General features: G+C 43.6%; 1 protein-coding gene and 1 pseudogene across 4 annotated transcripts in view; both read right to left on the reverse strand.

Annotated features, from left to right (window-relative positions):
- The window catches only part of NRG2 (neuregulin 2), a 161,660-nt gene extending 138,210 nt beyond the window's left edge, over positions 1-23,450 (reverse strand). For all 4 annotated transcript variants that reach the window (XM_039836269.1, XM_039836271.1, XM_039836270.1 and 1 more), the window contains exon 1: positions 22,497-23,450. In XM_039836269.1, coding sequence (XP_039692203.1) covers positions 22,497-23,220 — 724 coding nt within the window. In that variant the 5' untranslated portion in view covers positions 23,221-23,450. The remainder of the gene's footprint in view (positions 1-22,496) is intronic.
- LOC120581697 (uncharacterized) lies at positions 19,091-19,208 on the reverse strand (annotated as a pseudogene).
- Positions 23,451-25,858: the final 2,408 nt, after the last annotated feature.

A 25,858-nucleotide genomic window follows, 5' to 3' on the forward strand; every position in this document is an offset into this window, starting at 1 on the left:
CCAACCTGGAGCTTTCCATTTCTGGATCTTTCAGGATGTAATTCTCAATAACTAGAATGAAGTAGTCAGGTAAATATGATGGAGGACAGGGCACCTTATTGAAGATGGGCTTCCCTGCAGGCTTTAGCTAAGGCTTCACCATCAGACCACATAGGTAGGGTTTCCAGGTGGGCGCACAGTGAGTCCATAAGTAATAGATGCAAATCAGGCTCCTATAACGTTTAGCTCCAATGTTAGGCTTCCGGGACCCAAATTCTGATAACCTAGAAACTGGAAAATCAAGTTACTTCAACAAACACATCCCTTGTGTTTCTCCTTTCAGGGCTCCACATCTCAATAGGTATGGTTGGCGCTGGCTCAGATACCTTTGCAGCCCATCATTCATTTCCAACACTGGGGGCAGGGGAGTGAAATGGCTCCTTATGCTGCAGCTGTGAGATAGGCCTCTCCTGCCTGCCACACCCTCAAGTCAGGAAGGAAGCAGTCAGCCTCCTGACACAAGAGTCCTGCTTGCAACTGGAGAACATATAGGCTGTTGCCTGTAGGAGAGGCAGGAAGGGGGTGGTGCAGAAGGAGAGCTGGTGCCAACCTGAAAGTCAGGCAGGAGAAGTTAGAACTCTGCTACTATATTCTATGACCTTGGGTAAGTGATTTCACTATCTGGGCCTTCATTTCCTCATATTTAAAACTAAAAATTTGGGGAGCATTTGAGATTTTGCTCCCCGGCATATGTCGTCAGTTTGGCTCAAATCAACGCTTATGAAAATTCAGAAATAAAATGAAAATAAAAATAAAGTTTTGAACAGATAATCTAATTATATGAGTCTCATAAAATTGAATTATTATTGACTTCTCTAACTTGACAGTTTGGGAAAACAGCATTGTCTGCATATACCGCCCAGCCAATTCATCTTAACCCCCTCCTCTCTAGCTCAGCTGTCATTCATTCACAAAAATAAACAATCCTGGTACCAACTCTGTGCCAGGCACTGTGCTAGGACTGTGAATATGACAGACACAGTCTCTGCCCCCCAGGAGCTATGGTCTAGCAGGCAGACAGACATCCAACATCAAATGATTTTTCAGTTACTGCCATGAATAAGTATTATAGATATGGAAAAGATAGTGGCACTGTGCGAGCGGAGATGACATTGGTGGAGTCGACCATGCAGGGCCTTGCAGGCCGTGAGAAGGATGTGGTCTCTACATATGTCAAAGTTAACAAAAGGGGTTGGAGCAGAGTAGGGATGGCAGAGTGAAATGTGATTGGATGTGTTTTTAAAAGCTCACTGTGAGGACAATAAACTCAGAGAGTCACAGTCGACATGAAAAGACCAGTAAAGAAGCAACTACAGTGAAGCAGGTAAAAGATGATTAGTATTGGACATAGGTGATATCAATGGAAAAACAGATAAATTCAAGAGAAATTTAGGAGGTGAACATGATAAGATGTGGGGGATGAATAAGAAAGAAGAAAGTACCAAAGTACAAACTTAAGTGGTTAAATCAGGGAAGACCATTCAAGGGCCAAGTTTGGAAAGGGGGTGATAATATTGGCTCAGTTTGGGACATATTGAGTTTGAGATAGATGTGAGATAGCAAGTAGAAAAAATAAATAAGGTGAATATATAAATCTGGAGCTCAAAGGTCTCCAACAAAAGAACTAAAGACATGAATTTGGAAGTCTTTATAAACCCAGTAACTGAAGCCATGAAAACTGCACACAGAAAGTGTGCAGGAGAAATAAGAGAACCTAGGATGGGGACTTGACGAATTTCCACATTTAAAAATTGAGTAGAGAGGAAAGAGCTGAAAAACAGCAAATGTGAAGGAACGACCAGAGAGGTAGGAGGAAAACTAAGGGAGTGATATAATGGCCACCAAGGAAACAACACATTTCAAGTCAGGATTAGTTCCTAGTATCAAAGGAAACAACACATTCAAGTCAGGATTAGTTCGTAGTATCAAAGTGCTGAGAGATGATAATGAGATGGGGAATGAAACACGTCCTTTAGGTTTAGAGACGTGGAATTCACTTAGAGCAGTTTTGATGGAGTGGGAATTGGGTGTGAGAGGAGAGGTCATGAAAAAGAGAGAAAGTATTTAGACTCTTCTTTCAAGAAGTTTGGTTGTGAATACAGAGAAATATCAATGGTCATTTAAGTTGGGAGAGATTGAGTATGGTGTAAAATGGATAGAAAGGATTCAGTAGAGAGAAAGACAGAGAAGGGAAAGTTGAGAGAAAGCAAAGTTTACCCTATCAGGCTCCAGAAAAGGTGGGAAGGGATGGAGTACAGGGAATGGCCTCAGACAAGGGACAGGCCCTCTGGGCATCAGAAGGGAGGAGGAGAGGAGGAGTGAGTAGGAAGGTGAGTTTATACTTGCCTCTTCAAACATAAAGTCATAAAGTCAGCTCTGCTATTGTTTTCCAGAGAAAACCTCAAAATCCACAGGCTTACTTGTTCTTGGTGAACAGTATAGACCCAAGGAAGCAAACAACCTCTGTGGGCCCCATTTTGACACCTAATACAAATGATGTTCCTTCCTCTGCCTCAATCCTGAGTCAGAAAAAGGCAAAATGGGAGCTGTTTCAAGCCTAGTTGTCCACAAGTGATGGGAGAGGATCTCTGGGAGATGGCCCAGGCATAATCAGGTCAAATCTGGGGAAATGACTAAAAACAGCAATAAAATAGAAGAGAAGTAACCAAGTGCCAGAATGCAAACAAGAGATCAGAGGGGTATGTTAGGAGAGGAAAAGGCCCCCTCCATCTTGCAGTAACTTTGGAAGGGGGCAGAGGCTGCCCAGCTAAGATGCTTCCCACGTCACTGCCCAGGTGCCTGAGCTATAGGCCCCCGAAGGCTAGAATCTGGACAGTTTATCCAGTTCACTGTCTCATAGCCAGGACTATGACTCTCAGACCAGAATTCAATCAGCATTTCTTAGGCCAACATGCAGAAACAGCACTAGGACACAAAGATTTAAGAGGACAAGTAATTGCAAAGGTCACAGGAAGCAGAAGACCATTAATACAGAAGCCAAAATACGAATCCCAGGTCAGCACTTGACCCCTGTAGGTCCAAACCAGCACTCCCCCAATCTAGGTCCTGATCCTCTGTTTGCTCTCTTCCCAACACTTTGAGGTACTCCTCTCGTGGACCACAGAGAGGATACTCATTTACAGTGTCAGTGCTTCTAATAAAAGCTCATCCCTGGAGAGGAAATCCATAGAAAAGCTTAATTCCAAATGAAGAACTATAGAAGGAGTCTATTTAGAATGCAGCCTCTGAGGTCCCTGTCACCCAGAGTCCCCAAAACACTGGGGAAGATAGAAGAACAGGCAGGGAACCACGGGGAGGTGATAACTGACACTTAGCAGGCTACCTATAATAAGCAAATGACATAATAGAAATAAACACAGTTTTGGGGTGAGGTACTGCAAACACTGCCCTAGCAGGCCGAGGGGCTCCAGGGAGTCATGCTGGGCTAGAAACCCGGTTATTTCTAGGGCACCAAGCAGCATCTGACCTGAATCAGGAGGCTCTAGAAGCAGGGACCAGAGGGCCAATCAGAGTCTGAGAAACATAGCCCCGCTCCCGCCAAGGGCCTTGATCACTGGGTCACTCTGAGAGTAAGGCAGAAGAACAAAAAAAACCACAGAATTCCTCAAAAAGCCCCATCCAGAGGCTCTTTAAATCTCTTGAGTCTTCACATTAGCCAGGAGGGGATGCCTGTGTAATCAGTAAGAACAAGTAATCCCCCTTATCATTCTCTTTGTTTTCAAACTAGCTCTGCCTAGAAAGCCTGGTTTCAGAAGAACTCCATCACTTACAAGGAGGGTGGTCTGCTTAGAACTCACCTGATCGTTCAGAGCCTCAGGTTCCCAGGCGTAACACTGGGAAGGGAAGGCCCACCTTCCAGGTTTGTTGTGAGAATCAAATGAAGTCATGTCTGTTAAAGTACATGCTCAATCAATGTTAGGGCCTCTTTCTTATCCTGTTTTTAAAAACTGAGAGTTTACACTCATAGCTAAAAGGTCTTGGTCTACGTTCCCTGAACCTGCAGCAGAGGATAAAAGGGGAGTGGCTCAGATCTCCTTGCCATTCAATTCAAAAAGTAGAAAATCTACAGAAGAATCAGTACTAAGAATTTGAAGTTGAATCTGAAGAGTTTTCAAAGGTAAAAGATAACAGGAACAGAATTCATCCCAAAGAGGAGCTTCATGGAGAGCATACTGGTTGGCCTATCACTTGGAGGGGTTTATGTTAGGGGTTTACAGGACAGGGATGAGGGACTTAGCTCCTCACCTTCTAACACCCCAGGACCCAAGACAGTTAAACCTGGGGTAATATACCAAAGTGTATCTTGCCCTCCACTTTAGTAGAAAGCAGAAAATAACAACAAAAATGTCGTTTGAGTTTTTTTTTTTTAAATCAACAGACGGAGTATGTCTCAAGATCAGGACGTATATGTTCAAACCAAATTATTGCTTCCAGAGACATGAGCAATGAGAAAGGATGACCCTGAGACACGGTAAGATGCTCAAAGTTAGACTGAATTCTACAATTGCTGAGGCAGCGAAATACCCCCCATGCATTTTAGCAATTCATGTAGAAAAATTTTACACATGTAACCCACCTGACTCCAAGAAGAGTTAGCTGATTCCATCATGCCTCCTGTGCCATCAAGTGTAAGGCACAGCAACTTCAGAGACGTTAATGTATGGGGTGAAAGGAAGTGCATCACCAAGCCAATGAAATAGAATACATTTCATTGGCCTGAGGAAATATTCTATGCTCTGTCTCAAATTTCCACTTGGTGGCCTTGCCCTTTAAGCCCTTGGTAGAGGGACTGTAAAAAAGTTATGCAAAAGGCACTCTCAGAGCAATAATCTTTAAGAGTGAGTAAACTGGTTAGTAGTTATAATAATAACAGCACAGTCTGATACAGCACTTTGCAATCTCCAAGTACTTTCACAGACATTATTTCCTCTAAGACTCACAATATCCCTGTTGGCAAGAAAAGCAAATATCATTAGCCCTATTTTTCAGTTAAGGAAACAGGCTTGCAAAGGTCAGTTGTCCCAAGGTCACAGAGCTAGTAAGTGGCAAATTGGAATTTAAACCAACATCTCTCTCCTAGGACTGTCTGTTTTATGCGACAGAGTCTAGGACCATTCCAGCACGTCCATTGAAGAAGTCCAAGAGTAATGCCTGACCTCTGTATTTTTAAGTTCTGTCTTTATTCAACACTGTTTCTTAAGAATGATCCTTAAAGGCCTACAGAGGTATGGAATACTAGAATGGACCATGCTTTGCTATCCTCTGGTAGTTACTGCCCATGACCTACCAGAGAGTAATCTCAACCATTTAAGTTTCATACTACCTGGGGAACTCACGATTCCCTGAAATACCACCTCTGTACCCATAAAATAAGCATGGCTTCGTATTTTGTGAATTCCTTCTTGAGTCCAGGCAGAAGGGTCTTAAGAATTCCTGTCTACATCTACTTCGGGAACAAGGATAATGAGAACTTCACTTAACCCAGGTGGCCAGGAGACCCCGAAGAGCAAAGGCAGAGAGCTAAAAATAATCTCCCAGTGTAGGAGAGGAACAGCCACATCCCACAGGCCAACAGGCCTCATTTTAGGAAATATTTGGGCTCCTCCCAAAGTAAGAATAGCCTACATATCTACATGCATAAAAACAAAAAGCCTCCATCCTCAGCCCTCAGCTCTTCCCTCCAGGAGTCCTCTGCTCTTCCAGCATCAGCTATCCCCTCCTCGTTTGTAGGTCATGGACTTGCAATTCTACCTTTCCAGTCTGATCCTCTCACTTAGGCTACAGACCTTTACCAAGGGAGCCCCAGCCTTCTCCCTTACTGCTCCTCCAGTTCATACGCTGCAGCCTAACTAAACTACCTCCCATCCTTCTTTAGGTCAAAAATGTACTGAGCTAGGTACTGTGCTAGTTCCAAAATCTGTTTTGAACTTTCTTTCTTCCATGATTTTATGCAAGCTTTTATCTCTACCAGGAATGACCCTTCCCTCCTACCAACTACCAAAGTCCAACCTGACCCATCTATCGAGGTCCATCTATAATTCCATTTCCTTTTTCTTGGAGTCTTTTCTGATATATCTAACTATATTTGTATTTGTTCTTCCCTCTTCTTTATGTGCTATCCTCTCTTGTAGCATAAAACTTAGTACCTTAACCATGATTTAATGATCTGCCATTCCCTCACCAGAACTTCACAAGCTCCTTGATGATACATGCATGTTGTATTCATTTTTACATTTCCTGTAAAGGGATCTGCCGAAAGGAAGCACCAAAAAATAATTGATCACTTAATGTCTACTATATTTTCCACTTGGGTCTTTCAGCAACAAGAGGAAGCCTGACACTAAAGTGCCTGGGTTCAGAATCCTGGCTCTGCCACTTATTTATTGCTTCGTGACCCTGGGCAAATTATTAAACTTCTCTATGCTTACAGTTTCCCCACTGTAATAAAGAGGAGAATAACTATTTATTTCATATGGTTATTATGAAAACTAAGTTAACATTTATAAAGTGGTTAGTAAATTGCCAAGTACATTATAAGTGTCACAAAAGTATTTAAGTAAATAAAATCATTGCCAAACTCATCATTTTCCCCCTTAATATTACTTTTCCTCACAACTTCTTTTTTGCTAATGGCACTATTATTTTCTCTAGCTTTCCAAGATCGAACATTGTACCCTTTCTCTCCTTCAGCTCATCACCAAGTCTCACAGATTCTAGATTCTGTGTAGTTTACCTGACTTTTCCCCTAGTTTCCATGGCTTTGAGGACTTTATAATTCCCTCCTTAATCTCTCAAACATGTACCTCTCCCCAGCCCCAGTCCACTCTGAATTGTGTGTACATAGTATTTGCAAACATTCCTCTTTTTATATCATATCTCTGCACCAGTACCTACAATGGCACCCTATCATCCCCAGAACCCAGTCCAAACTCCTTTGCCTGTCCCTGGAGACCCTTTTTAATCTGGTCCTGCTCTACTTTCCTAATCTTATCTCCTCTATATCTTTACTCCAACCACACTAATCTCCTCATGGTCCTGTAAAGACATCTTGCTTGTCTCTACTCTGCTCATATTGTTCTTTTAGCCTAGAAGCCTTCCCCTTATCTTCCTAAATCCCCCAAACCTATTCATTGTTCCAGATTGATCTCCAGTCCTAACTCTGACCGGAAAAATTTCAGCCCTAATTGATCTTCCCTAGCTCTGTATTCTATAGTCTATTTTCCTTTTTGCAATTATTGTATGCCTTTTGCTTTATGTTGTTTGCTATTGATTAATGTTAATCTGATAACCCCAACTAGACTGTCAACCTTTCAAGAGCAAGGCACATGACTACTAGACCTCCTTGCACCCTTCAAAGAAAAGAACCATGAAAGAGCTAAAAAATGTATCTATTAGCCAATATTTGATGATGAATTTGCCTCTCCCTTTCTTTGGAAGGCAGGGAGTGGATGAGACAAGGCTGCATACCCATCTAGCTGATCCTATATGCTGTGTTCACAGATGGTGTGGCAATCCTACTTGGGGGATTAGCTGTAGCCAAAAAGTCTGCTCTCTGTTGACAAACGCCAGCAATCACTGTAATCTAGGCTGCCATATGGTTCACCTAGCCCTGTAGCAAAATCAGTTTCTCAGGGATATGGAGAGACCAGACAGGCCAACTCTCCTAACTACGGAATGGAGAGAGGTCACCTTGAGTTTGCCCTTCCAAAAATAGCAAGGCACAGAGGCTCCAAGGACAAACCAAAGGTCAAATAGATGCAAAACATACATCCCCTGAGGCTCCTCTCAACTGAATCTACCCCTCTCCTAGAATCTAGTGACATGGGCCCAACAAATCCCCTCTTTCAAGACTCTTGAGACTTCTCTAGAGGAATCTACAGCTGGGCAAGGGCAGAGAGAAGAGGTTACGCCACTCTCACTGTCTGGAGAGAGCTGTCCAAAGGCATAGTTTAATTTCTGTTTTCATAGCATCTGGTTCTGAGGGCCATTAACAGAGTAAAACAATTTTGTCACTGAGCCAGTTGTCCTAATTTAGGAGGGACACTCCCCATTTTTTGATCAACTATTCATCATTTTCCCCATTCTCCCTCCTTTATGAATTTCAAAGACAGGAAGAGGTCAGGCCTCCATCATCTTCCTAAATTGCCCCAACCCCTCCCATCCAATTATCACAATCACAGACTCTGGGAGGCTGCTCGGGTTTGATACTCAAAATGGAATACAGGGGAAGTCCAGCTTCAAGAAAGAAATTCAGCATTCCAGACATCCAGATTTCCCCTCAGCCTAGGATTTTGCTAAAAATTTCAGATAAAAACTATAAACCCATGCAGGCTCTATTCTGATGCCATGCCACTTACCTCACTGGCTTGAAACACTCCATCCCAGTTCTCACAGCTCAGAAAGAAACCACCATTTGTCAGCTCAAAACAAAGCCCAGGGTATAAGTACAGCTTGCACAAGATCATACAGAAAGCAGTGGGCAGAGACTGGACTCAGTGAGGCTGATTTCCAAGGAGTCTTATCACTTAAAAACAAAACAAAACAACAACAACAACAACAACGACAACAAAACCTGACTAAGCTTCAACAGTCTCTTCTTCCTTAACTAAGGACACAGCCTAGATTCTCCTCCTGGCCACCTAAGAGAATCTCCTGTCACTTCTGACTGCCTGATTCAGATTGTAATTCTGCCATTCATTTGACACCAATCACCCTGTCTACCTTCATTCTAAAGCCCTAATATCTCCTACTCCTATGTAGCAAAGCAGAAAGCTTTAAGTATCTAGAGGGCCCTGGTTAAATCATTTGTGACAAATAAACCTTCGCTTCTTAACTTGGGCTGCTTTTGAACCCAGATCTCCTGGCTATGCTCCTTGGCTATGGCATGTGTAGGTATCCTAGAGTCACAGAGGAAAAGAAATCACTTTTTCACTCATTTTTTTCCTCAACTAAGATTTATTAAGCTCCTATTACATGCCAAGTATCATGAAGGTGATAGTGATACAGTGATATACAAAACAGCCAAATTCTCCTCTCTCTGAATAATATTTTCAAGGTGGTTCCCAAGAGGCTAATAAAACACAGAATCCAATCTGCACACCAGAGATTTGGTTTTGATTATTATAAACATCAGCAACAATATAGTAAAGAGTCCAATGTAGCATATTTTAACTAAACCTATCCCCCATTTTCACCTAAAGTGGCTGCCTTGATTTACCATTTTCATATCTCTACCAACATATTACACACCCAGGCCAATCTCCTCCCATCAACCAGATGTTTATTCCCAATTGCCAGTTTTAATCCAAGGTAAAGTTCATTCTCTTTTCAAGTCACCAAGCAGTTGTTATCCATCTAAATTATGTAAAGCACAAGTAAACATATATATAATAATAAAATAAAATAAAATGCATCCTTTGCTCCAGTTTCATCCTTCATTCAAGAAGCTCACAGTCTGGAGGACCATACACACATACTCTCTTTCTTCATCCAACAATGCTAAGTGATAAAATAATCCATTTTGATAACAGAAGAGCTATGAACTGCTACAGGGGATGCCACGAGTCATTCAGACTGAGGGGACTGGAAAAAGCTTTGAGAACTGAGATGTGAGCTGAGCCTTGAAGGATGACGAGGCTAGCAACTGACTGAGAAAGAAAAGAAAAGCATACTAATGCACAGAAGCACTATGGAAGAAAAATGTAAAATGTATTCAAAAATTTCAAAATGGTACATTTCAGCTATAGCAAAAAGTGTGGAAGAGCGGGCTAAGGGCTTAAAGGCAGGCAGGGGTCGAACTGTGGAAGGACTTGCATGCCACGTGAAGGAGTTTTCACTCTATTCTACAGATAATAAGAAGCTATGGAAGATTTCTGGGGTGGGAAGAGATAATTGTTTTGTTCCAGATAGCTAATTCTAGCAATAGACTATAGATGCAAGAGAGCAGAGACTCTGAAAAACAGGGAATTTCACCAGCAGCTCCTATAGCAGTCTAGGTGAGATTTAAGTACCCAACTAGAGCATTATGAATGAAAAGCATTGGATTGAGGAGGTTTTGCTGTAGTAAAAACCAGTCATGACTTGACAGTGTCCTACATACAGAGGATGAAGGCGAGAAAAGAACCAAAGATGATTTTGAGGTTTCTAATGGCTAGGAAGACTAGATTGATGTTGTTATCTAAGATGGTGTCCTAGGCAGAATAGACTATGGTAAGGAGAAGATAATGAGCTCATTCCGAGATATTTGGGTTGTATCCTTTGTTAAGACCTCAGAAAGATCAAAGGCAATGCCTCAAAGAATCTTTGACACAGACAAAGGGCCCTCTAAGGATCCTAAGGAGGTGCCTCCCAGGTCCCTCTCATTAAGTAATGGAGATTCCAGGAATTTGAAGGGTATTGTCCACAGCCCTTCACAGGGAGCCCAAGGTAGAGAAGAGCTTATTTTGATAAGATTTGAGTGTGCGGCTTTTGTCCAAGGTAATAAACCCTGATAAAATTCATAGGCAAATCACAAATTTTTGAAAAGAAGTATACTAGCAGGAACACTGCCAGCTTAGACCAAAAGGGTCAAGCAGTGCAAAAATGAAAAAAAGACTTTGAACCCCCAAATTCTACAAGTAGGAAGCAGGAGCTGAGTGTATTATATATAGTTTTTATTTTCTATATATTATGATGTTTTCACATCTTAAAAAACCCTTTCTGGCTGGGGAGAGACTCCCCCTCAGGGCTAGCCAATTTTTAGAGACAACAAAGGACTCAGCCAGGAGCATGCCTTTGATATGCAAACCAACCAATCCAGAGCCACACCTCCTCTAATCTGTCCCTTAATCATCCCAGGAGCAGGTATCAGGCCACCAGGGACCACCTCTATAGTTTAGAGCCCACCAAAATTATTCAAACAAGCCAATCCTAATTTGTCACCCTGCCCTGCTTTGCCTTCCCCAAGGAAACCCCAATAAAGACTATGACCTAATGTTTTCCCTCTTTTCTGTCTTCTGCCACTTGATCAGAACCTGGCACTTCTCCTGTGACTCTATGCAGCATGCAGTGACCCCTTCTGTAGGACCTGTGAGTAAACTTGTTTGTTTGTTTGTTTGTCTGTTTGTTTGTTTTTTGATCCTCTCGTGTCTCCTCTTGTAGCCACACCTCACTGACCATAACCTGAAAGAACCCAGAACACTGAGAAAACTACTTAGCTGCAAACCCAGGCTACATTTTATGAAAAAGGAAGAATAATTCACAGGGCGAAAGCAGGAGTCCATAGGGTAGAACCAAGAACAGTGGAGAATCATTCCCAGGCAGTTAGGACTGAGCCTATTCACGTGCCAGGCTGGATTTCAGAAATGCTACAGACTAGTGACTGCTAGCTCCCCTCTTTCTAAATGGGCACATATACCCCAGGAAGCAGACTAATGAGACATGACAACTAAAGGTGATGTGGGATTCTAGATTGGATACTGGACTAACGAAAGGCCATTAGTAAGACAAATGGCAAGATTTGAATAAGGTCTATACATTAGTTTAATAGTATTGCATCGATACTGTTAATTTCCTGGCTTTGATCATTTTACATGGTTGTATAATTTGGGGAACCTGGGCAAAGGGGAGTCTTTGTATTATTTTTGCAACTTTCTTGTATGTCTAAATTTATTTCAAAATTTAAGGTAAGTAAAATAAAAATAAAGTCATTTAAAAATGTTTATTAACCAATTTTTAAAAAGGGGCATCTATAGCAGTTACCCTATATCTATTTTAGCATTGGGGCTGGAGGCCAATAACTTATCTCTTTAGTTCACTTCTCAGGTCAAGAGAAACAGCACACTGGAGTTGCTCTACTCAAGGCCTCATGTGTACACCTAAACCTCATTTAGATAAGAACAGCCTGGCTCCTGAGCCTGAGCCAGCCATAACAGATGAGACTTTTTGAGAAAGGAGGATCTTGGGTAAGAATGAGTATATTTTTCATGTATGAGAAAAATAAATGATTTCTGACCAGAAGGCAGACTGTAATGGTTTCAATACATGTCCACCAATTCTTTGACCATCTTTCCACCAAGAGGTAAAGTCTAATTCTGCCCCCATTGAGCCCGCTCAGGCTTTAGTAACTCTCTTCTAACAAACAGAATGTGGTGGAAGTAACGTTAGTGACTTTTGAGGATGGATCATATAAGGCAATATAGCTTTGGCGGCCCTCTCCTGGGATGGACCTTGCCACCATTGTGTGAGGAAACCCAGGCAAGGTCCCTGGCCCTCAGCCCCAGCTAAACTCCTGGAGGAGAACCAGTCAGCATCAACTGCTAGACATGTCAAAGAGGAAATGCAGAAATGACCCAGTCTCAGTTACTGTTTGACTGCTCAGCCACTACCTGACTGGAAATACATGAAAGATGCTAAACCTCCTAGTTGAGCCCAGTCAATCTCTAGAACTGTGAGAGATAATAACTAGTAATTGTTGCTTTTGAACTCACTGCATTTGTTTTGCAGCCATAGATCACTAAAACAATATGCCACAGGCAATTAGGAACTGGGACTCAAAAAGATTAAGGGAATTTTTCCAAGTTCGCATAGCTAGGAAGGAGCAGAGTCAGGATTTTAATAATAGAATCCAAAGCCATTCTCTTTCCACCAACAACAGACATGACAATAACAGTAATTGCAGCTACTGTGTTGAATGTTTCCTACAAGCAGACACTGTTCTGAGCGCTTTACTAAGCACTTTACGTGGAGTGACTCACGGAATCCTTATCACAGTGATATGAGGTGGGTGCTATTATTAGCCCCATTTTACAGTTGGAGAACCTGAGGCACAAAGTGGTTAATTAATTTGCCCAAGGTTATAGAGCTAATAAGTCAGAGAGTCAAGATTCACCCTTCCAAGTTGGCTCCAGAGCATGTAGCCTTAACCACTATGCTATGTATAGTTGACACTTCAAAACATATTACATAAATTGAGAAGAGAAGCAAGACAATCCCTTAGGAACTGTACTTTTTATAAGGCAGGGATGGAATGATCTGCAAAGGAAGGGGGAGTCGAAAGAAGGAGCACTACAACTACCCACAGCAGGATCCATAGACCAGCTTCAATCTTTAAGGGTGACCAGATCAACTGCAAGCCAGCCATGAGACCCCTCCCCAAAACCCACAGCTGTCAGTAACAAACTCTTCCAAGGAAAGGAATCTTTGAACCATAGAACAGAGAGTAATGTCTGCTAGATTACCCTGAGTCATGTGGACAGAGCGGCACTACTGCCCTTTTCTATTCTTCCTCTTACAATGACACACTCATCCCTACCCTGGAAGCATTAGGCTGTTATTTAACTTCAGAGAGGAGAAAAGTAAGCTCTTGTATTTACTTTAAAAGATACGGTTCATGACCTTGGCCCAATGAAGACCATCAAACTCATTGAGACCCTTTATCGACTTGATGCTTTCTTTTAGATACAGCTCTCAACACTCAGGTTTCGAGTGACCCCTCCACAGAACTAATCTAGAACTGATGTCTTTAACTCTTCCTCTGTACAACAAGCTCTGGGCCTACCGCAGACCATTTGTCAGAGGTCCTGAGGCTGTGACACCACACAGGAGAAGCACAGGCCCCACATTGTGTGTGGGCAAAGGCAGAAGCTGGGGTAAAACCAGCAGAGGTAAAAACAATATTCCCAAAGGAACCAGTCTCAGCTTCAGCTCCCATTTGCCCTCCATTAGCTGAGTGCATACCACGCACAGTGGGAACCTACTCAGATAATTTACATAATGAGCAACTAAGACACCACGCTCCCTCACAATCTGGGGCCACCCATGTGCCTCCCTTCAGCCTACAAGTTAGATTCTTCCCCAGCAGCAAGGAGTTTCTCTTGGAGATGGTGCTGTCTTGCTTTGCCCAGAGTATGATACTACCTGGCTCCACATGCTAGTATCTTCTCAGTACCTGTCTGAATCCCCTGGGCTGAGCCCCAGAGGTGCCATCTGAAAAGGATTACCGTCAGTAATTGGGGTCAAGATAATTTAACGTACATGTCACTAAGAGGCTAGTGAATGTTACAGGCCTTTTTAGAAAAAGCATTCCCTTTTGAAAATGAGACCTGGAAGTATGGGAGAGGCCTTCTTGGAAAAACAAAACAAAACAAAACAAAACAACCATTTTGTCCAAAAGAACTGGACCTAAGCGAAATTTAGCCAGATTTGTCGGATGCGGTTCCATTCTCAGAGATAACTATCCCAGGCCTTGTTGCTACCTTCCCACTAGGTCCATCAAACCTAAAGTCCAAGGGAGTGTTGGAAACTTTGTACTAGAAATTTCTGGAAACACTTCTCGTTCTTGGGAATGGGGGCTGAGGAATGGCTGTTACATTTATGACACAAGCAAGTACAACGGCAGGCCTAAGTAGGAAGGTGGGGAGCATGGTGGGATAAGGTAGAAGGGGCGGAGCCCAGGTAAGAGGGTGTCAGAAATAAAACCCATAAGAATAGACTATGAAAAGGAAACAAACTAAGAGTAGGAGCTCCTTAGGAGCTCTTAGCCAAAAGAGAGCCCCTCTAACCCCCACCCAATACTTCTGTCAAGCAGACGTGGCAGAAAATGCCTCATCTCAAAGAAATGGTGGAAGAATGAATATGCCAAAAGAGAGACATGAAGAAATATTTGGTTCCCACTCCCTACACTTTTAAGAGAAAAAAAAAAGGATCTAAGAACCAGTACTGGCCCCCAGAAACCCCCAAGCTGCCTACTTGGCAAAAATATACAAGCACTCCTAATTTGTGACCTCAGCTTACTACAGAAGACACCTGGTCATACCTTTTACCTCCTAAGCTATTAAGCTTGACACATGAACAGGCCAGAGTAACGGAATCTAAGTGGACATTCCAGTGAGATACTGGAATAGGGACTATCCAAAAAGCTCAAGTGGCAAGTGAAACGAGAATTTGCAGAATGCCAACTAAGACAGAAAGGAAACACAAGCCAAATATTGACGAGCATGAGGAAAACCATCTAGACATAATTCTAAAACGTGAGAAGAGAGAATTACTTGCCAGAAAATGAAGATAAGGACTATCAAGAAAAATAAAACTGAACTGAAACATAACTGAGAAGCAAAATTCTGCCCTTTATCAAAATGTCTGAAGATGCTTTCCGTGGTTGTTCTGTCCCTTAGCCTGGGCTGTCATTTGAGGAAACTTGAAATTTGTCTAGGACATAAGTGGTCAGTAGAGAAAGCAAAAGGGCTCACTCACTCCCTTCTTTCTTGGCAATAGCCATTAATCAACTATTTATTTAACTATATTTTAAATTACTGCCCCCAAAGATCTTACAGGCAGGTGAAGGAGATAAGTTACTGACCCCACAAAAGATAATTAACAATGCATGGCATTAAATGGTTAAGTGTCAGATAAGTGATACAGTCCATAAATACTAACACTCCAAGAATAAGAAAAAAAATGAGGAATACTTGCCCATTTCTCCTTCGTCCTGGTTATTTTGTGTACTACAAACATATCTCTCTACTACTGAGAACGCTGCTCTCTGCATGGAATCAATTTAATCAATTAATTTCATCTCTCTCTATCCCTAAACAACCCCCATCTCATCTATCTCTGTTAAAATCCCATCTCAAACTACTCCAAGAAACTTTCTTTACTCCTCTAAACAGATATAATCCTCCCTTGATGACTTTTCTCTTTCTCCCAAAAGCACTATGTTGCTACATCTTATGGTATTCATCATATTCTGGATTGAACGACTGTTCTTTGTACTGCTAGACTGTAAGCTCCTTGATGACAAGGACTGTGTCTGATGCAACTTCTCTAAGGTTCCTAGTTCTTGACACAGAGCACATATTCAAATATTGGCTGAAGCAAACATTTGAAAGATAAAATTGAAAGAAAGCTATTTTAGTAGTACAACCTTTGGGAATCCAAATTGCATCCCTGTCACAATCGAATTGATGATGTTCTGACTTTCCTATAGGCTGGACCAGGTATTTAGCCATGTGGTGAACAGTCAGTTCTAAGGAATGTTAGTTCAGCTTGGCTTCTGTTAGTTGGACCAAGATCAAGATCAAGACCAAGTAAAACATCCCAGCCTAAAGGACAAAGACAGATCCTCAGTCTGCATAAACAGATCGAGGAGGGAAAGAGGAGGGGGAAGCCAATGTCCTCAGCACAGGACAGGAAATCTGTGAAGGAAAAAGAGAATCATTTAGGATTCGGTTTCTGAAGGGAAAATAAAAAGTAAGCTGAACATCACATCTTGGCGGGTATGTTGGTGGTAGAATACAGAAACCCCTAGGATACCTATGCCTCAGCCACTCTGGAAACATCTGCAAGGGTAAACGGAATGTTAACCACCTCCAGCCCCACCCCAGGAGGCAAGCAGCACAATCAGGTCCAGAGCAGAAGGACAGAGAAGAGCTAACAGGCTCTGTCCCAGAGAAGGTCCCTGGAGAGACTATTTGGATTTCACTTCATGTACAAAGCGGGAAGGGGACGTTACTTAGAAAGGAGCTTGTATGCCACACTCTGCCAGCAGCAACTAGCCAGAGAAAGAAGGCCCCTTAAGTTAACCTCATTTCATAATTAACAAAAACATCACCGCTGATTAGCAGCAAGTGATTTCAGTTAGTGTGAATCTGTCTTTTGACTCCAGGTTGGCAAAAGCTTTCCAGCTCTTAGCCTGGGTACAGCATGTCCTCTTTGATGTCATCCTAATGCCTTTTAATCACCCTCCTGGTTTGCTTCAGTTGCTAAGCCCTCCATGGAGCTCTAGCTCAGCAACATTCATCCATGTGCACTGTTGTTTTTAAAGGACTCTACTTCCATTTCACATAAGAGACATGTTTTCAAACTTGTCACAATTTAACACTTTCATCAGTCAATTCATCTACTTTCCCCAGTTTTCTAAAGAGTTCCCTATATGACCTCCTGAAATTCATAAACTGGATGTATTTTATGTACAAATTCTAATCAGTAAAATGGGAGAAGAGGGTTAATTTACTAGAAACAAGTAAGACAAAAGTCTTCATTTCACATACACCCAACCAAACTCAAAATTTGGGGGGCAATTTCTTTGACCTTTGGTATAAATTATAGTTAACAACACTTTAGACCTTGAAAAGAAAAACTCATGAACAAGTGGTTGAAAACTGCACAGGGAAGACTTCATCAATACTGACATCATCTTTCCTTTTCCAATCAGTGTTCACAACTGCCACATGCCACTAAGCCAACAGGATTTAGAGAGTGAAGACATCCCACTGTTTAGATCTGCATATTTGCTTTTCCCAGACTTATCCAAATGGCATTCCCTGATCCTTTGACATTTTAATGCTATGTTTAAATCAGTTACTTTAAACACAGTACTTCATACTAGTATCCAATGGGCCAATTCCCCGTGAAACGTACCAGCTGTACAGGAATATGGTCAAAATCAACCTCTTCATCAGCAACTGGGGTCTTTGGCTTCTGGATGAAAATCAAAGCAATCATGTACTGTGGAGTGTTCTCTTTTCATATATGGAATCCTGTGATTTCCCACGTGGATGCTCTTGTGACATTAGCAAGAGCGTGAAATAGTAGGAACTGCTATATGGGCAGAGCTGCAGCCCCTGAAGCTCAGTGACAAACCTTTGGATCTCTCCGTTGAGCATCCCAATTAAGATTCACTCACAAAATTCATTGTCATGGAAAACGTCTAAATGGTAAAATACCTGAGAAGTAGGTTAGTATTTTCACTCCTGACCTTAGGGTTATATTTGTGAGGTAAGGTCCTGGTTAGGCTAGGTTAAAAATTATATGTATTACTTGAGAAGAATTTACCATAAAATTACCTTAACGGCGAAATTAACATTCTCCGTCTGTTAAGAAAAAAATATGTAAGACTACTTTGAAAAACATTTTGCTTTTAGAGAAATACACATTTCAAGGATATGTTATTTTACAATCGCCCTAAGAGCTGGGTAGCTGAGGACAGGGGTGAGAGGAATTCTTTTCACCTTATAGTCTTATGTACTTTCTGAATTTTGGGCCGTATAAATGTGTTACGTCTTCAAAAATATAAGTAAAGTTTTATAAAGAAAAAAACTAACTTGATGTATTTGCTATTAGGAAATAAATTTAAAATGTCCTCGATAATAAAAGATGGTAAAGAGGATTGGGACCAAGAGGAAGTTAGTCACCTAGTTAGTTAATATACCATTCTTTGTAGCTTCCAAACTATTTGTTAATTCAAACTGATAGTTGTCTTATTGTTGTTTAAAGCTGAGGTTGGGGGAGTGGTAAGCTATCCTCTAAAAAAGAGGGTCTTTCTTCTCTAGCAAGACCTTTCTTCTCCACTGCTCAAATCCCATTAACGCCAATCAGCGCAATGATTAAGCACTTTGTGGTTAAGTACTCCAGCTGATAACGACTCCTTCCGAAGAAAGGTTCCCATGGCACAGGTAAAGGCTATCATCAAACTCAGCTTTTCAGCAGCACAAGACTTGGTGTCACAGATCTAGAGTTAAGATTGTTTTAGTATTAATCTGGAGGCTTTTTAAAAAACTTCACTCGACTTCATCCATTCAAAAGACATTTAGGAGAGTCTCACTATGAGCCAGGTACAGCATCAAACACTGGGAGCAGGTGAGGAGAAACAAGATCTCAAAGATAAGACATGGTTCCTGCCCCCAAGAATCTCAGCCAGCTGAGAAAAGCACCCACTGAAAGAAATAATGACATTATGATGGTAATTCTGCCCCTAAATCTGTAACCAAGCTTTGCCCTCACCACTAGGACTGGTCAGTTTCTAATCTAGTTTCACTTTCCCATCTTCAAGCTGCAGCACAGCTGGGTTTCCAGCTGGCTGGGGAAGAAAAGAATCTTTAAATAAACAGCATTTTTAAAATATGCAGTCGCTTTTGCTATACTGAATTTTGTGAACACCTTTCTCTGCTGTGTGAATCTAGGTGTCACATTAATTAAAAATGATCCTAACAAATGTAAAGTCCCCCAGGAATATATCTTTTCCTGTCTTTATTTATTATTATTATTTTTTTAACACCTACAGCACCTGGTATTCCTAGGTGGTCTCCCATCCAAGTACTAACCAGGCCCGACCCTGCTTAGCTTCTGATATCAGACAAGATCAGGTGCATTCAGGTAGTATGGCTGTAGACCATCTTCTCTGTCTTTAAAAACAAAATACACTATACTTTGGAAAAAAACTTTGAATCAGAAAGTCCCCCCAAAAAATGAATGAATGATCTTTCTTTTTGAAAATGCTATCTACTGTGTCTATTCAATAAGATAACAGCTTAAAACCATATATATATACACATATGTACATATATATTCATATATACATATATACCTATGTATACATATATATGTATATATATGGATATACATATATATGTGTGTGTATATGAAAGCAACAAAATAGGGTGTGGTTATACCAAAATATATGCAACCATTGTCAAAAATGTAGGACTATTGGCAGAAGAGGATGCTTTTATACCATTGTACAGAGTTGCTAATCTCTGAGAATACTTTTTATTTTTCCTCTCTACAAAAGGCACAGAAAACCCCTCCATATATGCAATCTTCTTAGAAATGCAAAGATTTTACTCAACTCTTTATCACCAGAGGTGGTCATTTTGGATGAATGAAGCACATGAGGTCTATAAAAATGCCCCTCTGGCAGGCAGCGCTATTCTAGAACTTCACAGGCTTCCAGTCAACATTTCACAGCTGCAGTGAAATTAGCCATTTATGAGGACCTTTTAGAAGGGGTCCAGTATGCCCTTTTGCGTTGATGCTACTGAGGGATGTGCCAACTTTTAAGTACAATATATCCCTCTATATGGTAAGTTGTCTCAAAGTCCTGGCCCACCAAACACGACTTTCTAGATCATCTCCTAAGAACCACACCTTTGAGAACCCAGACACACTCAAAGCTGAAACTGGCTAAACAAAGTAACAATTCAGCCACAGTTGCTCAATATAACTGCCATGATGACAGTTTCCAAGTGCCAGTTTCCCTATTTTGCAACGGGCAAATCTGCTCCAAGGAGAAACGATTCCCAATGATCCTGTAGCCCAGAGGGCTTTCTTTGGAGATAGAAAACAGAAAATGAGTTCGTTACTTATTTCCTGCCGAACACAAGGAAGGTGTTGTGGTTAGTTAGGATGATTTTGTTTCCTTATTTAATATACCGTTACCAGTGCATGTTTTTCTTTAACCACACAGTAGAAAACAAGAAAATGCAGTTTATGCTCTTCTGTCATATTATCACCAGTTCTACAAGTTTCTCCTTGCAAACATGTCTTTTAATTTCTATTCCTCTTACATAAACCGCTAAATTGACATGTATCTATGTACTATCAATTCAAAGCAAATATTTTTATGTTCTAAAATGTTTACTTCCATACTAGTGCTGCTCCTTGATAATTTGTGATGTGTGAGGGCCTTCTCTTTAGTAGTGATTGCAGTCCTAAATTGATCTTTTTGAGAGCTATACTACACATGCTATTTTAATCATATGAGGTGACCATAACCTAAAAGCAGATTATATTTCTGACCCCAAAATTTTTCATGATCTCCACATTCAACAATTAAACTCTTAAATGCTCACTAAGGCAAAAAGGTGTAATTGATGGGAAGGGAGGAGCTGGGAGCAGAGGAGCCAATTACTCTATGGGGTTATCTGACAATGACCATCCGGTCTCAGTAGACAGACTAGGGATTATGTGGCAATGTGCTCTGTGCATATTCAGGAGCAACTCACCAAAATCCAAAACAGAAGCCGTCCTTGGACAAGGTTCAATAAATGTTTTTACTATCTATTTCCTACTGCACAATACAGTTCCACAGCTCCCCAAGGGATCTCAGATAAAATACTTAGCAGAATAAAAAATTAGAAATTCTTAACTGGTCTCAACTTGTCATCATAAAACATTTCAGAGCATAAAACCAACACTGAAGAACAGTCAACAATATTCCTCAGAACAATGTCAGAGAGGGAAACTGCTGTTATTACCAAACATTTCTCACTTCTTAAGACACTGCAAGATTCTTTTGATTAAAGTGAGCGCAATCGAACATAATGCCTAGATACACTCCCACCACTAAGCTAAAATTTGTCTCTTGAAGGACAGGGTGGTAGTAGGGAGGGGGGAGTAGGGAAGCTTCCAAAAGTCAAAAGCATTGATTTAGAAAGACGAAGGCAGCAAAACTTCCTGAGCTGTTCTACATTCTTTGCTACTCAATGCCTCCTTGCACTACCCAGAATACCAAGTTCTATGACAGCCCAGGACATCTATTACAATTCAGTGACTACACAGCTCAGAGTCACACCACAAGCACCAAATACAGCCTTAGTTGGGACAAAATGAAACACCAGTATGAATAAGCACAAGACAAGCTTAACAAATACTCCAATCTGAGGACAATTGGGCTTGAAATGCTTGCCATAGAAGTAACTACTGGATTCGGGGACAAGAAGAAAAAGCTCTTAAACTGACATTTCTTTGACTTTTGACAAGAGAGACCTCCATTCCCAGCAGCGTAGATCTACAGATTTTGGTGTTTTGTTTCTCATCACCTGCATTCCTGTGCAGCACCCAACATCATGAAGATAAGAGATGCAGTCAACACATCCTTCCAGTAAGATGTCAGAGCTGAACTTACAGCAGTCAGCAGAAGTTACTCTATTTCATCGTCATCACCATCAACAGACCGAGTAAGATCTTCCAGAAACAGCCCAGAGAGGTGTCTGCTCACTAGTCCCGGAGGTTAAGAGAGACTGTACCACCCACTAAGCAAGCAATCACGATTAAGAAAATCACGATGGAGAAAAAAAACCTGAGCCACATGGAGGACGGAAAACAGTAGCAGAAAAAGTCCAACTCTGCCTGCGCCAGCGGTGTGGATGAGCAGAGCCGGGAGCCCAGGAGAGGAAGGAGGGGGCGGGGGCCATCATTCCCTAGGAGAACTTGTAAGCGGAGGCCTTCATATCCTAGTAGTCTGCTCAGCTCTTCCTGCAGACCCTGCCAGCCTGGGCAAGGCAGGCCCGTGGGAGCAGGGCGGGCAAGGCCTCCGAGGGTCACTCCTGACTCACCGAGCCTCTGGCCAGCACCACCCCGACCTCGCTGTTTTTCCTGCCGCTACTGGGCTATGATGGCAGCTTTCCAGCCCCACATGCCATATATCAGCCGCAGATCCCTGCTGGCACAGGCCAGAGCCTCCCCCTGCCTCCCACCCCTGGCACACTTTGAGCCTGATCCTCCTTCCCAACCTCAACCCCCTCACCCACCCGTGCCAGGCGCCCTGCCCAGGGGCGGTTCCACCCCCAGCGGCCCGGCGCTGCCAGGCCTGGGCACCTGCAGCACCTCCCCTCCCCGCCCCCATTCTCCACTAGCCCGCCCCTCCCCCCTTTCCCCAGCAGAGGGAGGGGGCGACTCACCGCAGTCAGTGCACAGGATCTTGCCCACCTCTTTCTTGAGGTTTTTGCCGTTGGTGTCGAGGGGGGCAAAGGCCGTCTTAAAGACTAAGGGCTGCTCCGTGGGCTCCAGGAAAAAGATGTAGCGCTGGTTCCTTTCGAGCGGTGCACAGGAGCCCACGCTGATCACCTGCTCGCGCTGCAGCCCCCCGCTCCGGAGCGGCCACTTGTCCAGCACCTTCACCAGCGCCACCCGACCGGAGGCGGGCGGCTCGCGGGTGCTGTTGGCGCTGGAGCCGCCGGCTGGAGCCAGTCCCTGTACCTTACCCTCCACCACCACGGGTGCCTTGTAAGCCTGGTCCTGCACCGACTTGAGGCTAGGCGAGTAGCAGGCAAGCGACACACCGAAGAGCAGCATGGAGAAGCCGGGGGCCGGGTCGCGCCTCATGCCGCCGGCAGCTGCGGCTCGAGAGCGGGCGGCGGCTCTCCGGGCTGCGGGGCTGCGGGGCTGCGGTTGTTGCGGCGGCCGCAGCTCTGGGGGCGCAGCGGGACGAGAGATGCTGCTGTAGCTGCTGCTGCTGCTCCTGCTGCTGCTGCTGCTGCTGCTGCTTCTCTCGCTGCTGCTGCTGCTGCTGCTGCTGCTGCTGCTGCTGCCGCTGCTGCTGCTGCTTCTGCTGTCGCTGTTGCTGCTGCACCGAGCCTTCTCCACTGGCGGCGGCGGCAGCGCTGAGCAGCAAACCTGCCGCATCTGGCCAGGCCATTTGGGGGGCTCCGCCGCTCCGCCGCCGCCGCCTTGGGAGGGGAAACAGAGCCTGCTGGAAAACCGGAAACAGCGTAACGTTAGCGCCTCGTAGCCCTCCACCGGCGGCCCGGGGAGGTGGCCCAGCTAGGGCAGGGGGCAGGAGGCAAGTGGGCCGCGATGCGCAGCGCGGAGCCGCGCAGCGCTCGCACCCTGCGCGCCAGGACCTGGAGGAGGATGCGGAGGATGGGACGCCCGCCCACTTGCTCTCTCGCGCCCCCTCTACCTCCGGACCGAGTGAGGAGCGCGGCTTCTGCAGGAGAAGCTTGGGACTGCACTGCTTTAGGGCCCAGCTTCAGGGCCCGCAGGGGCACGAGAAGGGCCGTCCTACCCTTTGCTCTGGTGTTTTATCCGCATGACAGTGGGGTAGTGCGTGACGAGGAGGCGGAGTAGAGATAACGGATTCTTGCACCGTCCTGTGAACACAGGAGTGGGACAAGGGCGTACCCCTACCTTTGGCCACCACCGGCAGCAGCCAGAGAGATTGCCGCTGTTGGAAGGGGAGGGGGAGGCGGTTGGGTGTCCAGCCTCCGCCTCCTGGGTTGTCCCTTTCCCTGCGAGGACCCTAGAAGCTGACCCTTAATCGAGCCCACGTGCTCGGCCCTGACACTGCCAGGTGAGCGCTGGAGATTCGAGCTGAGTGGGGAAGGATCCCAGTCCTGTCAATATGGGAAGAGTTGGGGCTACGTGGGGTCTTGTCTCGGCATTGAGGACACCTACCCAGGGGTAGTGGTTGGGAGAGGGTCTAGTCCCAAGACTCTGGGCTCTTCCCAACCTCCAGGCGGGACCAGGTTGCAATCTCAATTTTTAAAAAGCCGCTCCCAAAGGAGGTGGGGGCTTCTTGGGAGTTAACCTGAGAGCAGAGCCTGTCAGGCCAGAAGCTTCTCCACAGGAAATGGTTTATTTTGAAAAGTCTGGTGCTTACAAGAGGCAGGAGAGTTTGCTATATCAGAGCCAGTATCTGATTTTAAAAAGCAATTCACGACCCATTCCTCTCATATTAATAAGGATCCAGAGAGTTTTCAATACCCAGCTTATATGCTTGAAGGATGTGGATGGAGAATTTTATCCCTGACTGGGCCTGGCAGGAAACTGGCCCAAGGATGTTTGAGTTAGGCTAAGACTGCTATTCTGAAAAGGAAAGAAGGAGCTAGACCTTTCCTCCTGGCTAAGAGACACCTTAAATTTAACATACCCAAAGCCAGCAGCATTATTTCTCCCACCCCATTCCAAATTCCCTGTAATTATTAATGCACCATTTTATACTTGGCCCCCAATTCATTCCCATAAATCCCTTAGTCTCATCTTATTCTCCCTCATCTAATTAATCACCAAGTCCTTTGGCTTTACATTGAAAAACAACTCCGATTTATCTAGCTCCTTTCCAACTCTGCGGTGAATACTGTAAGTCCAAGTACTCATTATCTCTCACCTAGGCCAAAGCCTCCCAGCTGGTCTCCACACCTGCGCCATCACCCTCCTCCAGTCCTAACAACTGCCAGAATCATCTTTCTCAAAACAAACTGTAAACATGGTTTGCCCCTGCCACTGCTCTAAGGAGTAAGGTCCGAGCTCTTCAGCATGACTCTTCGTGGATTCCCATACTCCGGGCTCCAACCACCTACCCTAGCAATCCTTGGCACGTTGTCCTGTTTCTTGGTGTGCTTCTGCACATAATGTCTCTTATATCCAGGAAGCCTCACCTCTACATTGTCCACCTAGAAAACAATTCTTTCTCCAAGGCTCAGCTCAGCATTATACCTCATCCCTCTCTTGCATTCCCACCACCATACACATACACGATGGCATTAATCCCTTTCTCTTCTGTATTACCGTGTGTCTCAGACACATTGCTGCACTGACCTATACTGTACTTCAAGCAGCTGTTAATGGGGCTGCATTTGACCCATTAGACCAGGCACCTTAATGGCGGGGACTATGTCCTGTTAGTCTTTGGATCTCTATTTGATAGGAGATCCAACACAGTGCCTGGCATAGAATAAGGATCAGCAAATCTTCAGTGAACAGAAAATCAACTCACTTAAAGGCGCAGCCCATCTTGTTGACCCCTTCATTGTCCCCATTTTCATTTCATAGATCACAGATCTCATACATCACAGAACATCACTATAAAGAAGATAACTAACTCCACCCTCTCATTTTTTCAGTGGAAGAAACAGTCTCAGTGAGAAAAGGGAACTTTTTCTCAAGATCACACACAGCCAGGACTGTATTCAGTCTTCTGTTTCTGAGGCCAAAGTAGTGAAGGAAGAGCTTGTGCTCTGGGGTCAAGCAGAGGGGGGTTTCAAACCAATTTTATAACTTATTAACTTTGGAATGAGTCTATTCCACTCTCTAGGCCTCAGTTTCCTCATTTGTATAATGGAGGTAATAAGAGGGTCTACCTCATAAAGTTTTTTGCTCAATATGTATGTATTCAGTAAACATCCAATTGAATGGATCCTCTGTGCCAAGCACAGAGGCACAGTACTGGTCACTAGGTAGACTGCAGTGAGCCAAATTCACCCTGTCTCTGCTCTCAAAGCTCATACTCTAGTTGGGAAGACAACAGTAAACAGGTAGATGA

This window comes from Pteropus medius, unplaced genomic scaffold, assembly GCF_902729225.1.
Source record: "Pteropus medius unplaced genomic scaffold, Ma_sr-lr_union100, whole genome shotgun sequence".
Lineage (NCBI taxonomy): Eukaryota > Metazoa > Chordata > Mammalia > Chiroptera > Pteropodidae > Pteropus > Pteropus medius.